At 54.2% G+C, this 15,127-nt stretch overlaps 7 protein-coding genes across 7 annotated transcripts; 5 read left to right on the top strand and 2 right to left on the bottom strand.

The window, feature by feature from the left end:
- Nucleotides 1-155: 155 nt before the first annotated feature.
- On the bottom strand, nucleotides 156-929 carry QC761_100520 (uncharacterized protein; the record flags this gene model as incomplete). The annotated part of the gene is made up of 1 exon (XM_062873298.1): nucleotides 156-929. The coding sequence occupies one exon, from the start codon at nucleotides 927-929 to the stop codon at nucleotides 156-158; it is 774 nt and encodes a 257-aa protein (XP_062735887.1).
- On the top strand, nucleotides 177-2,472 carry QC761_100530 (uncharacterized protein; the record flags this gene model as incomplete). The annotated part of the gene is made up of 2 exons (XM_062873299.1): nucleotides 177-1,720; nucleotides 1,778-2,472. The coding sequence occupies exons 1-2, from the start codon at nucleotides 1,492-1,494 to the stop codon at nucleotides 2,470-2,472; spliced, it is 924 nt and encodes a 307-aa protein (XP_062735886.1). The 5' UTR covers nucleotides 177-1,491.
- A 383-nt stretch (nucleotides 2,473-2,855) lies between these two features.
- On the top strand, nucleotides 2,856-3,783 carry QC761_100543 (uncharacterized protein; the record flags this gene model as incomplete). The annotated part of the gene is made up of 3 exons (XM_062873301.1): nucleotides 2,856-2,951; nucleotides 3,014-3,197; nucleotides 3,253-3,783. The coding sequence occupies 3 exons, from the start codon at nucleotides 2,856-2,858 to the stop codon at nucleotides 3,642-3,644; spliced, it is 672 nt and encodes a 223-aa protein (XP_062735885.1). The 3' UTR covers nucleotides 3,645-3,783.
- Nucleotides 3,784-5,041: 1,258 nt separating this feature from the next.
- QC761_100548 (uncharacterized protein) lies at nucleotides 5,042-6,042 on the top strand. Its single transcript, XM_062873302.1, has 2 exons — nucleotides 5,042-5,579; nucleotides 5,637-6,042. The coding sequence occupies exons 1-2, from the start codon at nucleotides 5,179-5,181 to the stop codon at nucleotides 5,746-5,748; spliced, it is 513 nt and encodes a 170-aa protein (XP_062735884.1). The 5' UTR covers nucleotides 5,042-5,178; the 3' UTR covers nucleotides 5,749-6,042.
- Nucleotides 6,043-6,105: 63 nt separating this feature from the next.
- Nucleotides 6,106-7,125, top strand: QC761_100540 (uncharacterized protein; the record flags this gene model as incomplete). The annotated part of the gene is made up of 1 exon (XM_062873300.1): nucleotides 6,106-7,125. One exon carries the CDS (start codon nucleotides 6,106-6,108, stop codon nucleotides 7,123-7,125), a length of 1,020 nt encoding a protein of 339 aa, XP_062735883.1.
- Nucleotides 6,994-12,562, bottom strand: QC761_100550 (uncharacterized protein). The gene is made up of 2 exons (XM_062873303.1): nucleotides 8,156-12,562; nucleotides 6,994-8,099 (listed from the first exon to the last, which is right to left on the bottom strand). The coding sequence occupies exons 1-2, from the start codon at nucleotides 12,165-12,167 to the stop codon at nucleotides 7,615-7,617; spliced, it is 4,497 nt and encodes a 1,498-aa protein (XP_062735882.1). The 5' UTR covers nucleotides 12,168-12,562; the 3' UTR covers nucleotides 6,994-7,614.
- QC761_100560 (uncharacterized protein) lies at nucleotides 12,505-14,852 on the top strand. Its single transcript, XM_062873304.1, has 2 exons — nucleotides 12,505-13,690; nucleotides 13,754-14,852. Exons 1-2 carry the CDS (start codon nucleotides 13,141-13,143, stop codon nucleotides 14,716-14,718), a joined length of 1,515 nt encoding a protein of 504 aa, XP_062735881.1. The 5' UTR covers nucleotides 12,505-13,140; the 3' UTR covers nucleotides 14,719-14,852.
- Nucleotides 14,853-15,127: the final 275 nt, after the last annotated feature.

Raw genomic sequence — 15,127 nt, 5'->3', positions numbered from 1 at the left:
GTATTGATGCTGAGCCCGCCATTCACCCTACGTATCACTGGTAGTGGAGTCGCTGCCTGGATAGCGGTGGATAAGCTGGATAAGCCAATTGATTTGAACGCACGTCGGGCCGTCATGACTGAAAAAGATTACACTCAGAAATATCCAACTTCTGTTTATTCCCTCAAAGTCTTTCGCAGAAAAGCAGCAACCAACTTGACCTTGGTGCCATCGAGGAACTGCTCGTCGAACATAGGCTGGCTCTTCCACTTCACATAGCCCATCCTGGCATACCAATCTTCAGTGCTGCTTCCTTTCTTTGGTGCTTGTTGACCAAATCTGGCCCACACGCCACCCCATTCTTCCGAGTCATCCTCGGTGTATCGTCGGTCCAAAGCAGTCAGGGTTATTGCTTCGCAATGAGGTGAGCCGTAGGGGGGCACTTTTGCCCAAGATTCAAGCGCCTGAACCGCTTTTCGGCCAAGCCCTCCGCGGTGCTCGGGTCGGATGAAGAGTGACGAGATATAAAGGATAGACTTGTCCGGTCGGGCGAGCTCCTCGTTAGGGGGGCTCATCTCGCTGACCAAAGCAATATGTCCTGCGCACCGGTCTGGAAGGGGGAGGTGGGCAAGAGACGGCGGGACAATCCAGAACATTGCTCTGGTTCCGGCATCCATGGCTGTTCGCCAAGCCTCGATATCCGATGCCATCTTGTCCCAGCCACAGAGATCTCGTTGATGAAGGAGCTCGTCGAACTCGACAGGGTTGTGCAGGTCTATGATTTGCAATAGGCTACTCATCCTGTTGTGCGGAGATATCAGTGAACAAAGAGTCGGAAGCCGAAGGGTTGCTGTTACCAGATAGCGCGATTCTCTAGGCGATAGGTGACGGAAACACTGGAGTGGACATCTTGCGGGGCCTCCGGCCGGAAAAACAGCGCCACCGAACATAACGACAATCCGACGCCATCTCAAAGACACTGAGAGTGATAACATGGTCAGTTTAATGTTTCAAGCCGATCAGCGCGTCGAAATCTTACACAGATCATCCCGGCGCCTTCGGAAGCGCAACTTTTCAATTCTGCGGTCACTCCGTCAGACGTGTGTCTCCCCGAGACTGGTTGGCTGATTGTGAAGGGCACTCGTGGTGTTTCTTTTTGGAGGTCAAAATGCGCAATACGATGTCTGTGAGGTTGTCTCGCCTCGGCGACCTCTTTTCCGATTGGGCCGTTGCGGTTGCTGTCCGAAGAAGCACCAGCTGAAGCTTAAATCCGACCGCGATTCCGGCTCGGGCCTGTCCGCTGAGTGGACCGTGAATGCAGGGAGCTGCGCCGCCTCTCACGACCTGTCATGAGATTTGAGGTCGCGCAAGAGAAAAGCACGATGACACCCTGTTTTCTATTCCATTTCATTTGCGCAAAGACGCAGTAGAGAATAGCCAGGTAATGCTTTTGGATTTTTTTATGCAATTTCCATAAGGTAGTTGCTGGACCCCAACTTCCAGCCCGGGATCATGTCCACGGCGAATCCGATGCGATATCCCACTCTTCAATTATGCAAGAGAACATTCAGCACACTATTATTGTTTCTCGCCGCGACTCCAACATCTGGCGACAGCTCCTTCCTTGCCAATGCTGTCCCCCATAACTTGAACGACTTTTACCAAGGGCTGAAGGACAGGGTCGCGTCGTGCCAACATAGCTTGGCCGGGGGCTTTTACAGCATTGATGATGGCACAAACAGTACGTTCATGTTCGATGAAAACTGTCATCCTTAGCATCGTGCTGACATCTGCAAAGCCACCTCATACTGCACCAATGACCCCCATCGACCCTCCATCATCTACCTCTCCGGCGGCAATGGAACCCTTTCCAACATGGATGTCGACTGCGACGGCGTGCAAGGTGGTAGTCAAGACGACGGAAGGTGCTCGTTAGGAAGAAGTCCGGACTACCAAGACGCGACGGCTTTCCGAGACCTCATTCAGTCCTTCAAAGTTGGTATATCCGACCTCAATACTTATGTACACCCGTATGTCGTCTTTGGAAATAGCGGTAGCAAACCTGGTTGGCGGACGTTTGACCCAACAGACTACGGCGTGAGACCATTGTCCGTAATGGCTGTTGTGTGCCCAGGCAACAAGCTGGTGTATGGCATCTGGGGCGACACAAACGGAGATGACGGCGACAATCCCATGGTAGGCGAGGTAAGCATAGCGCTTGCCACCGCCTGTTGGGGAAAGAATATGACAGGTGACAGCGGCTACGACGGAATGGATGTGTTGTATGTGGCGTTTACGGGCGAAGATGCAGTGCCTGGCAAGGATGGGGCTGATTGGGCTGCCAAAGATTATGATTCCTTCGAAAGGAGTATCCAGCCACTTGGGGAGAAGTTGGTTCAAAGGATGAGAGGCGTTGCGGTGGGGAGGAAGGCCATAAGCTTGTGGGCTGTGGCCGGAGGTGCCCTCGCTGGTGGCTTGTGGCTTGCTTCGTGAGGGGCCCAGTTGGACATTTTGTGCACCCAAGTAGGGAGAATCTGGGCTCTCAGTTGGTCATCTATCGGTGTATTTTGAATAGCCAGGCATCTCTCTTTTGCATTTACATGCATGCTGGGACGTTTTCTGGTGCGATCATCAAACTTTCAACCAAATTGTACGGCGACTCGTCATTTCTTTCTCAGATTGTGTGCCTCCCAAAGCTTCTTGGTGTTTGAGGCTTATCAAGATTTCAGCCCAGGGCAAAAAGCCCTCGGGCTTCTGCTCCATCTTTTAAAAACTTCTCTGTTGCATGGTCCGTCAACCTGACAGTCACGGTTCACCCAACAAAAATCTATTGTACCTTCGATCTAAAGCAAACATCACCAGCTACAGCAGAGACGATGAAGACTACGACTGCTTCCACTTTGGTCGTTGCCGCCCTGGCCGGCCTCGCTTCTACCCAGCAGCTACCCAAGTTTGGCCTTCCAAACTGTGCCGTCAGTGACAATTACCTGCTGCGTGCTTCTGTGAACGGTGATGTTGCTAACATACCAAGCAGTCGTGCATCAGCAATATGCTAGCGCTCCACATGCACCTCGGTTGCCAACAGCCCGACGACATCTACTGCCTGTGCTCCAAACCCGATTTCAACTATGGCATCCATGATTGTGCAGTTGAGTCCTGCGAAAACATCGAACAGGCCGAGTGGGTTATCTCTGAGGGCAAAAATATTTGCGGCAGAGGTATGTCTTTTTTAATCTCTAACCCTGGAGAATTGGCTGACCATGTTTTATACAGCCCCCCCCGCTGCTACCACTGCAAGCAAGACTCTCGAGGGCGTCGAGGTCATCTTTACCAGCTCGGGCAGGATCCTCGAGACCAGCACCGCCGTGATCGGCACCGTCACTCCGACTCCGTCGTCGTCATCCGGCGTTGTCACGGGCAAGGTCGATCCTGTCACTTCGTCTCTGGCGTCGCTGTCGACCTTGTTGGAATCGTTAGCTTCCACTTCTGCCTCGATGGAGGGAAAGCAACAGGAGCCAAGTGCCACCGTCACTGAGGTCTCTGGGACTCCTGTGGGCACCGCGACTGGGACTGTCACAAGCTCGTCCCAGAGTGCGGCCGGTGCTGTTATCACTGCTGGCCTGAGCCTGGGTCTTGTTGGCGGACTTGCGGGATTCCTCCTCTAGATGGGGTTAACCAGGGACAGAGCTTCTTTTGTTGGAGAAATTCCAGACCGCGGGGGATTACAACCAAGAACATTCCATGATTCTCTGCTATCCAACATGGAGTTTCGGCGTTTGGGAAGGTTTGTGTTATATCTTGGGTTGGGAAAAGGCCAACAGGGTACCGTGGCATTATGTCTTACCACCAGGACTTGAAGATTTAGGAGTCAGATTAGACCAATTCCACACATCTCTCTCGTGTAAACTCCGGCCGCTTCGCGCATATGAACCTTGACTTTATGGCCTGGTCAGGCAATTACCCCAAACCCTCCCGCATTATTTTCCGATTGTAGCTTGATGGATGATTAGGTAGGTACCCTCTAAGCCTACTGGGATTATCCACAGCAGTTCACTAATTAGGACCTACGTGATAGTCGTTTGAGGTCCCTTCCCTATTATCTCGGCGTCAGGATCAGGATCCAGAAACTTGTGATGACTCGAGGTAATATAAGGCAAGGTACGTATAGACGGGTTTGTCGAGCAGCTAGGCAAAGAGCGGAATTATCAGCAATCGGGAGCCATCGGTGGTACGAAGACTTCACTAAATACAAAGGCACTAGATACAGGAATTCTTTTTTCATGTCACAATGCTCTTGTAGCACACTCAACGTGGGCGCGACCTTTTATGGCCTCATCTCCTCCGTCACCCCCACCCCGTCAACACACCCAAAGCCTGAGGGTTTCCATTGCTATCCGTCTGCCCACCAACCTTATATGACATCATCCGATAGTCGGCGGCCCCTCCGATCTCAAAACTGACGATCAGCAATATCAACTCAAAATGCGAACAACAGTCATTGCCCGTGTTGCGGGGCAGTATCGCTCCCTTTTCATAGCCGAAATCTATCCAGCATCCTCAGCGCATGGATTTTGGCCCAGGTCAAGCTACGAGCCTCTCCAAGAGACATTCTCTCAAAGTGCCGACAGGAAAGTACTGAGCGGCGAGCTTGTCCTTGCTAGTGTTTACTATCGAGACCGCCCGCCTGGAGACCCAATTGCGGCTGGAACCCATGAAACCGATCCAGACAACATCGAGTTTTCGGGATGGAACATGTTTTTGCCCAAAGATGGCCGGCCCATGAGTGAGTGTCTCCCTATGAGCAAGACCAAGGCCTGCCAATTGCTCGCAATGGTGATACGAGATGACAAGCAGGTGCCCAGTCAGTCAGCGTCAGGATTAGCTTAGATCTCAGAATACAGTGGGTGTCGCGGAAAGTTTGGAATTATTCACAGAACACTGTCCTGCTTTGGGACCGTGCTTGTTTCGCGCCAGGAACGTGGCATTCTGTGTAGGTGATATGCCCCGTTTCCGCCACCTACCATCTTGTGCCGGATATGACTGGCCTTTTTAAACCCCGCACTTGGATAAAAGCCAAGTCAGTCTCTAATTACAGCACCGGATTCATACCGGTAATCACCACTCACACTTAAACCATCAGCTTCGATTAGTCCCACCTGCTTTTTGGATTAAGCCAAGATATCATATCCCCTTTTCCTAATGGCTGATGCTACTTATGACAAAACCTCCTTCGAAGCCAAGTGCACGGCCTTGTCTGATGCCGCAACCGCTGCCCTTGCCACAATCTCGCTCGCCGGGACAGAACACAGCGAAGACCCAGACAACCAGATAGGAAAGGGCTTGCCGGTGAAGTTATCGCCAGCCAGGGCTTTCGCCGCGAGACTTGCCATTTTCCGGGAGCATGCGACTCAACTCGCAGTCTGCGCTCAAGGAGCCGACGTCGTCTTGCCGCAACTAGGGATTGAGCTGGACAAGGCCGTGGCTGAAGCTCAGCGAGTGTTTGCGGGGTTGAAATCCGATAAAGAGGGAGACGGAAGCGCGATTGAGTTCTTGAGCTCCTTATCGCGGCTGTTTGTGTTTGGCACGCAACTCTTGACCATGTGAGCTTGGCAATAGCCCATCACGACTATGTAGGAGACGCTAACAGCCATGGTCAGGAATGACAAACAGGAGCAAAAAGTCAAGTTGGAGTCTGAGGACGGGCGAGCAATCTTTGAAGCGGCAAGCGCTGCCTCGAGGGCAGTGATTGATGAACTGAGTCCGAACTGATTTCCTGATCTGGGATACCAGTGCGTGTGGGACAACAACGTGCTTATGTGATGCTTCTGCGATATTGATGGGGCTGTGTTTGGTTTTCTAGAATGGACTTTCCGTGGTGTAGAAGAAAGATTGTTCAGCTGGTTGGCGCAGTCGGAGGCAGCCACCACGGCCAAGCCGCCACAATCTCACGCAGTGGTCAGGGGGTTCTTATTATGTTCTAGAGAGAACTTGGCAGAGTTTAGAACCAAACGCTAAAATCAACGACGTTCCTAACCTCGACCGCCATCAAGATTGTATAAAATCAGAGAGTGGTCAGATCATCCCTTCTTCAGGTCAACAGCGTTGTTCTTGATCCTTCCACTCAACATGAACAAACTCAAATCCTTCTTCCGTCACAAGGAATCTCCCCTCCTACCACCTCCCTCTCTCTCCCAGGAGATCACCCTTCTTCCCGACTCTGAAACATGGCAAGGCAACCTCCCTTGTGTCCACGGTCCCAACGACGGCTGCAACAACCATAACCCGGCCCGCAACCCCATTCTCTTTGACTCGTCCCTCCTTCCCAGCGGCTCAAAGACCAAACCCTCCGGCAATCAACCCCCCACCGACCCCTTCCCTTCCTCCTACGCCTTCCACGAGATTTGGTCCACCCTCAGCAAAGACCCCTCCCTAGGCTGCCTAACCACCCTCCCCCCAATCCACAAATCCCTCCCCCTCTCCATCTCCTTCTACCACCTCTACGAGCTCCTCAGAAAACACCGCACCAACACCCTCAACCCCTCCGAAGATCTAGGCATCCTCGCCTGCGCAGCCACCACCGGCTCCAACCCTTCCCTATCTTGGGTCCTAACCCCCCTCATCACCGCCCAAAAAACCCTCCACCTCGAGTTCGCCCTCGCCTTCATCCTGCAGACCGACCTAGGCGGCTGGACAGAGGCCACCACCCACGGGCACGCCGTCGTCAAGCACGGCCTCATCGGCTCCGGGTACAGGGACTTTAAACCCTGCTTGCACACTCACATCAAGTTTACGAGCGTCAAAGGGGAAGGGAAGAACCACGTGCGGTACTCGGCTGTGAATTTCACTACCACTGACTCGGAGGGAGCGGAGAAGAAGCACGAGTGGAAGAGTGAGGAGGAAAAGAAAATTGAGGGTTTGTTTTGCGGGAAGTGCTACACCGAGACCGTCGTGAGGATCAGACTGATTGGGGACAAGACGCTGGTGAGTGTGCAGGTGTACAAGGACTTGGGAGAGGGGCTGCATCCTGGTGATGGAAAGTGGTTGAGCTTGGTGAGGCCGGATGTGGCAGTTCAGAGGGACAAGAGTGACTTTATGAGGATACCCAAGGCATTCGAGACTGTCCTGGAAGATGATCAAGACAATTAGAGAGGCAACAGTGTAGTCTAGTATTGCTACTTGCTGCCATCGATGCTGTTGACGCAGTGTACCCGACCTTGATGCCATGTCCCGATTGCCGAATGCAAATCCCAGCCCACGCTCTGCAGTGCAGTGAAAATGCTAATGCAAAAATATACATCGCTTTTGCCGCCCATGCTGTATGCTGCCATGCCAAACCTACCGCCCCAGATCCATCCATCCCCATCAAGTTCGTCTTCTCCCATGAGATTGGAAAATGACTGCTTTGACCCGAACAACTGAAAAAAACTGAGATCTTTAACTCTCTTCACCCGCTCCTTCTTGTAACGGAAAACGCGGCCTTTGACACCAGATCGCTACAAAGGATGACGCCGTTCCATCTAAACACTCCACACGACTGGTGTTTCCTCTCTCGTGTAAATCAACATCCTTTCCTCCCATTAACAGTTCATTTCCTCCAATTGACAACAAGAGATCGATCTTTTCATCTCCTACGATTTAGTTCATGGGTCCAGAATGCCCTGGATGTCCCGGATGACCGTGAAACTGATGAGGTGGTGGAGGGAACGAAAATACCATTTGCCCTGCTTGTCCTGGCATGATAGACGGCGGACCCCAAGGCTGAGGTTGTTGCATGGCAGGCGGAGGCTGCAGAGTTCTCGGCTGCACAAGAACCGGTGGACCATGAGGAGCAGGCGGGGGCGGAGGGCCTCCAGGCAAGGCAAGAGGCCCTGAGCCCATCATCATGCCCATCGGTGGTTGATGTGCTGGAATCTGATGCTGGACTGGTGGCAGAGCCTGAACTTGTGGTGGCTGCGGCAGCATTTGGGGCTGCGGTTGGGGTGTGCTCGCTCCCGAGTGATTGGCCGATCCAGGAGCCGAATCTTCACCAGGCCGGCCAGTCGCTTTCTCCGCCTTCTTGTTGGCGAGGGTCGTCCGGCGTTTTTCGACCGCGCCTTGCATCTCTCCCGAAGCCCAGCGTCCTGTGTCATTTGTTAGCATACCGAAAACAACATGTTGTTGAGGGGTTAAAACTCACTTCTCATCGAGTAGCTCATCTTTTCACTTTTGCTCATTTCCGAGTAGCTCTTCTCTGGCGCCTCAGCCTGGAGCTCGGTCAAGGTTGGCAGTTTGCCTTCTGCATTCAATGTGGAGCCGCCCGGCTTGCCGCCACCACGGGAGCCCTTGCCGATTGGCCTGCCCTTGACAAGACCAGTCGTGTTGGTGAGCTTGATCCTCGTGATCGGTTTCTTGATGGCCGGCGGAGCGGCAGGTGGAGGGGGGATTCCGTGTTGGAAAGCAGGAGCCGAATTGAAGGTATGCAAGAACGGCCCCGGTGGCTGTCCAGATGGCTTCGCCGGAGCCAGCACAGGAACCGGTTGCGGCACCGGAGGGCTGCTGTAGATCAAGGTGGGTGCCTTCAAACCTCCGCTTGGGGGGGGCGGGGGCGCAGCTTGCTGAGGCGCAATCGGAAACTGAGGAGGTGCTTGCTCGACGGGAGGAGCCGGTGTGGGTTCCGGTGGAGGACGCGAAAGGGGAGTTTGACGAGGCTGACGTGGTTTCTTGGTAGCCGTCGGCTTCACGTTCGGTTCGGGATTGTTATTCAGTGACTTTTGAGGAACCTTGCGTCTCTGCGGGCGAGCCTCGAGCTCGGGATCATTCTCAAGCACAAAGTTGCGCTTGCGCTTGTCACGTAGAGAATACGTCGACTCGGTCGTCTCAGCAGTGCGATCGGATCGTTCAGAGGATGCGGTCGATGGTCTGGACTCGGGCTGGGCCGAGGCTGCAGATGGGTGGCCGTAGAAGGAAGGCATAATAGTCTCGGGAGCCGACGGCATGGGCGCTGAAGTTGGAGCCTTGCTAAACCGCTTGTTCTTGGCTCCGGGTTTGACGGGTTCTAATGTGCGTGCAGACGAAGGCGCGTCCACAGCTTCGCGCTTGCGAACTTTGGCAGGCTGTGTGGCATTATAGTCTTCGTCGCCCTGACTGCTATCCTGGTGAGGAACCGAAGAGGCCGACTCCTCGTCTGCGATTTGTCTGGCACGGGCTGCGGCTGCTGCAGCGCGTTGCTTGCGTGGAGACTCTGTCACAGACTCTGGGATGGGCGCCGGGTCGATTGATTCAGTGACATCTCCGCTGGTGACAGCTGCCGTCGCTGTTTTGCGTGGACGCCTTGTGGGAGGGGCGGGGAGAGCTGGGGTGCCTGCGCGGCTGGCTTCCTTGCTCTGGTCGGCAATCTGACGAGGTCTCCTTGTTCGTTTCCCTTCAACAACATTGTCCTCCGCCAATTCGGCAGCCTTCTCGGTTCTCTTGCGCTCTCGGAGCCTTGTTTCCGGCGCCTCCCACCGCTGCTCCTCTGGATTCTGACGGCCAATCAAGGACACATGGTTATTGTGCTTGAAGCCATATGCCTGGGCCATGATGCGATCTTGCTCACGCTGATATTCGAGAACGGGGTCGTCAACATAGGGTTTAGGAGCCCGTGCACCTCGGAGCTCAAAGGGAGGAGGCCCCTTGATCGGCTCATCGTAGTGACGACGCCACGGCAGCGGCTCGTCATCCTTTTGGCGATTTTCCCAGTTGGCAATGGTCTTGTCGTTAGCTTGTCGTCTCTTGGAGTTCTCCTCATCGTCGATTATCCTTTTAAGTTCTTGGTACTCCTGCTGATAAGAGTGAAGGGCCTCGACAGCGGCGGCAGTCGAATTGACCAGAGTTTCCGTATCCAGCTCCTCGGGGTTCTCTAACAGTGCAGCAAACTCGGCAGGGTCCCGGAGTTTAGGGAAAAGGTACTGACGAGGATAGTCCTTAGTAACCTCGATTGGATCCATTGCGCGCTTGCTCTGCCGATTTGGTATCGGGGCTTCATTTTCATCTGGCTCTTGGTCGTCATCTGCTTCTTGCTGGTCATCCATCCCATCGAACTGAGCATCGAGTTGACCATCATCTTCCGCAGCTGGCGACGGTGCAGCAGTTGGCAACTGTGGCTCCAAAGCTTCGCTATCTGGTAGTGTCTTCCTGGAAGGGCTAACTATAACTCCCGGCGCCGTTTGATGCTGGGGAGTAGACGTGACTTGAGCTCGACACTGGGCCTTGATGGCAGCTTGGTGAAGCCGCGCACATTCGTTGTTGAAATCTCGGAAAGTGATTGGAGGGAGGCCTTGTTCCTTGCGCCGCTTTGATTCTATCCGGTGCAACTTGTCAAAGTCCTTTCTCCTGAGCGGCCTGGTCACATTCCAGGTAACCTCTGACGTGATGTTATCCATGGGCATGGGAGTCGGTGTCGGAGTCGGCATTGGTGTTGGCGTGGGTGGTGCTTCTTCAGTGTACACCCATTCGGTGTATGGGCCTGGTAAGATGACGTCCTCGTCCTCATATGGCTCGAGATTGAGCGCTGAGGCAAAAGGAGTCTCGGCCTCGTAGATGCGCTCCAACCTTGGCAGGCGCGCAGGTCCCACGGGCTTGGGCGCGCGCAAGACTGGCCGACTGGCAACTGTTGCGGTCGACAGCGACTGCGCTTCCGGCCGATCGACTTCGCGGGGTGATCCTGACTCTAGCTCGACAGCGCCGTCAAATTGACCAGGCGCACTTTCCACAGCTGGTGATCCCTGGGGCTTTGGTTTCTGAACTGGCATCAGCTCCTGGGGGATCGGCTCGGAAACTGGCGATTCTGCGGCGGTAAAACGTTGTCTTAAAGCTGTATTGTCGGTTGACGTCTGCGCAATAGACTCGGAAAGCTGGGACAAAGCTACCGAGTTTTCAGTGACAGGTTGAAGAGATTTTGTGGCGGGAGTTGGAAAGCCGGAAACTGGGTCAAGCTTTTCTGTCTGATGTTGTTGTTGTTGTTGTTGTTCCAAATGAGTCCCGTTTAATTCAATGAAAGAAGGGGCGTTGTGGTGTTGCTCCTCATGGTGTTGCTCTTGACGACTCTGTTCAAGTTGAACGGGGCCTCGTGGTTGGGCAGAACTTGAAGCAGTCTCGGGCACATGGTCCAACGAGAGATCCATTGCCGACTCAACGCCGTTTGAATTCACTTGGCCATTCACCTCAGCGGCAGGTAAATTCAATCCCGTTCCATTCTCTGGTGCAATCATCGCCGGCTGATTGATCTCAGCTACAGGGTCTCTCTGCTTCGAGGTCTCTGGCTGCTGGTCTTGTCGCCTTGCTGGGTTAGTTCCTTCTGGAGATGAAGGTGCTGAATCCGATTCTCGATATGATGATTGTTCCGATTCCTCATCCGCATCCATTGAAACCCCAACAAGAATCGTGTCCTGCACGGCATCGTTGTCTGATGGCTGATCGATGTAGGCGCTCATTCCGGTGGGCAGTTTCTTGCCGGTATTCCGGCGACGCGATGCGGCGCGAGGGGCAGCAGGAGACTTGTCAGCTCGTCGACGCTTCGTAGTCGACGAGAAATCATCGGCCTCATCGTCCGTATCATCTTGTGAATGGGCGCCTTTTCTCTTGCGTGGCCGGGCAACAGTGGGAGCAGCTGCCGTCATTTTCGGGGGCAACTCGGCACCGTTTCTTGCCGCAGCAAGGCCAATCTCATCGTCGAGAACTTGAGCGTAGTCAATACGAGTCCTCTTTCTAAGAGAGTGTCCACCTTTTGAATGTGCCTCGTCTTCACCCTCAAAGCTGGCCGTGGTGGCCGTCTCAAAGGTTTTGGCTCTCTTCCGGCCCATGGGAGCCTCGGGTGCCATTCCATGATTGGCTGGCGACTCAAAGGTGAAGCTCGAGTGAAAAGTGTTGCTTCTACCTGGCTTGTCGGTTTTTGGAGCGAATGCCCGAAAGCTGTGGTGTGCTGACGTGGTGGCTGTAGTTGGCATGCTCATGGGTGAGGAGGCGCGATGTGGTGTTTGATTTACCGGCCTGGATTTGTTCCCACGTTGGGGAGTTGACTGAGGGACTTTTGGTAAAAGAGAAACATCCGCAGAGACAAATGAAGGGCCTGGCGTATGAAGCGATTCCGGATATGGATGGTGAGATGGTGGTAGACCGGCACGCTGCTTCTTGGTCGCGCGCCCACGACCACCTCCACGACCGCGGTCCATTATAGGAGGAACGTGTAATTCAATCCACGTACCAGGACAGCTTGGTTAAGTAGACTCGAGACGGTGAGCTTCCCTGGTGAGACTGACAGTGTAAGCTGGTGTAGAGGGTGTGGTGAGAGTAGTGTTGTGTGAGTGAGGCGAAAAAAGTGATGGCACTAGGCGGGCATCCAACGTGTCAGGGTCAAGGTCAGATCCGGTTGGTCGCTTGTAAATAACCCTCTCTTGCACGCCCGCAAATTGCCCCAAGTGAGAGGCAGCAGAACAAAACAAGAGGACAAGGGATGTCGTCAGAAAAAAGGCTTGTGACTCTCTTCTCATGAACAACCCTGGACAAATGTCGGATGAGAGATATCGGCACAAGCTGCCGTCAGATGCTGGTCTTGTTACGCTCCTCCTTGCATGTAGATTTCTTCTCACGTCAATTTTCTGGAGGTTCCCGAATAAGCCCAGGCCCCTGGCACTCCGCGCCGCCCGGCTATCCCCACTCCCGCAGCTGGCAATCACCCGCCGGCTGAGACCTGTTTGGACTGCAGCATTGCGGCTCAACCAATCAGCTGTTGCATAACACTCGGTGGAGCTAGTCGTTGATTTGATGCCTGGGCTCCCCTGACCTCTGCCATTTTGGCCCGTGACGCAACAACACCACTTTGCATTTCCACTGAAGAAGCTGTGGTGGTTGGCTTGTGCATCGTTGTGTTTGGGAATCTGCCATCGTGAGACCCGACTGTCATCTTTCTGGTCGTGTATTGCAGCCCATACGGATACGATTGCTTACAACACTAATCATAACACTACATACTTCCAACCCATTATTGAGATAACACCCCCGCATTCAATCCCATCCAACCTTCTTTCAGGTTGGGCAGCCCGCCCCCGGTTCTGCTCGCACTTCTCCACTTGCAGCTCGCGACTCAAACCGTCAGTCCGTCACGGCGTCGCAAACAGTCGGAACCCCAACCTCATCATCGCCAAAATGACCACCCACAAAGCAAAGGCTGCCGACGACGATATTGATGACTTGTTCAAGGATATCGGCGCTGATTCGGCCACCACTAAAGGCCCCAAGACAAAGCTGCCTGCAAAGGGCAAGCCAGACCCCGCGACCGATGACTTTGACCCCCTGGCCGAGCTCGAAACCCAACTCGGCGAGGAGAAGGCACCGCGACCTCACACGCCTCGCATCCGCGAAAATGTACAGAAAGCTTCGCCGGCGCTGAAGCGCACATCCACCAACACCCCTCCTCCTCGCGCCGACACTGCTCGCAAGTCAGCCGAGAGTACCGGTTCCTACCATGCCACCCCCAGCGCCACCAGCTCCGACGAGGTGGAGAAGAAGCTCGAGCAACCTCAAGCGACAGGCACCGCATCGAGCGGTGGTGGTGGCTGGTGGGGTGGCTTGCTGTCTACCGCGACGGCAGCGATGAAGACAGCAGAAGCCGCCGTCAAGGAGATTCAGCAGAATGAAGAGGCTCGCAAATGGGCCGATCAAGTTCGTGGAAATGTCGGTGCTCTGCGCGGCCTAGGTATGTGGTACCATATTTACGGAATGGAATTATGATCTAGACTAACAGTGTGCTTCTGTTCAGGCGATGAGCTTCGTCACCGTGCCCTTCCCTCCCTCACCACAATCCTCCACACCCTTGCGCCGCCGATTTCCTCCCACGAGCGTCTCCTGATCCACATTACTCACGACCTAGTCGGCTATCCGTCACTTGACCCCCTCATCTACGCAGTCTTCAACCGGGTTATGGCTCAGGTAGAAGGAGGGGACCTGCTTGTCATTCAGCGTGGGCAAGAATCTGGTGCCGCATCCAATGCGCAACACTCTACTGCCGGCTGGCGCGACGGTCCATGGTGGAGAGTTACGGATGCTCCTGGGAGAGACTTGGGGATTGTTGGTGGACTGGTGGAAGGCTCCAAGCTGTGCAGGGCCAACGCGGAGGGATACGCCACCGACTACTTCAGTTCCCGTGGTGGGATTGAGGCAGCTCGCCAGAGAGCCTTGGAGCCCGTCTCTGAATCCAACCCTGTGCGCTCGTCGGATATCTTCCTCAGTGTCCAGGCTGTTTCTGTGAAGGGAGACAAGGGTCTGTTTGCGGGCACGGCGGGAGAAGAAAAGGCCAAGCAGGACAGCATGGCCCAGGAGGAGGAAGAGAATGATGACCAAGTCGTGTTTGCCATTTACATTTTCGATCCCGTCCACGACATTCGGTATTCGGCTGTTAGCCAAGGGGTCCCGGCAAAATGGATCAAGTGGCTAGATGTTGCGCCTTCAGCGGGTGAGAGCGACGAGGATGAGTTTGAGGAGCAGTTTGGACGAGTGCCGGATGATATCAGGGACATTATCGAGAGCGGCGGGGTTGACCCGAGGGAATGGGTTGCCGAGTGGCTTGAAGAGGCGCTGAGTTTGTCGGTAGGCGTTGTGGCGCAACGCTATGTCGCTCGTCGCATGGGTGTAGGAGAGGGAGCTGGCATAATGAAGGGGAAGCAAAAGGTAGAGAGCGTGATGGCCGAGGGTGGAGGGGAGGCTGCCAGAGCTGGTCTCATTTAGTCACCTGATTGTACACGGGCAGTGCCATGATTTTAAGAAGGGACGGTTGCTCAAGTTTGAATGAGGATAGGTATTCTGGGTTCTTCCTCTGCCAAGACAACAGCATCACCACGACACTGAGCTTGCTTCTCTGGATGAACCTGAGAGAGCTTGCACGCTTGACATGTGATGGTCAGGGATATTGTCCGTGCTAGCCTGTTGTGGGTCCGATTGCCATGTGTGGGCGCTTAAAGCCTCTTATAAGCCCGACCAATGAGGTGTTACGCCTTGTGCCTTGGTGGTGGCTTACACAGTCACGGCTATGTCTTTTTAGAATAAAAACAGGCCTTTTGACTATTCGTCCAAGCCTATCAACTATCTTTTAAGACTTATTAGCTATTTTCGAGGCCTGATTCAGTCCAGTTGGCAT

Source organism: Podospora bellae-mahoneyi (assembly GCF_035222275.1).
Source record: "Podospora bellae-mahoneyi strain CBS 112042 chromosome 1 map unlocalized CBS112042p_1.3, whole genome shotgun sequence".
Taxonomy (NCBI): Eukaryota; Fungi; Ascomycota; class Sordariomycetes; order Sordariales; family Podosporaceae; genus Podospora; species Podospora bellae-mahoneyi.
This window is presented reverse-complemented; position numbering and strand designations above follow the sequence as displayed.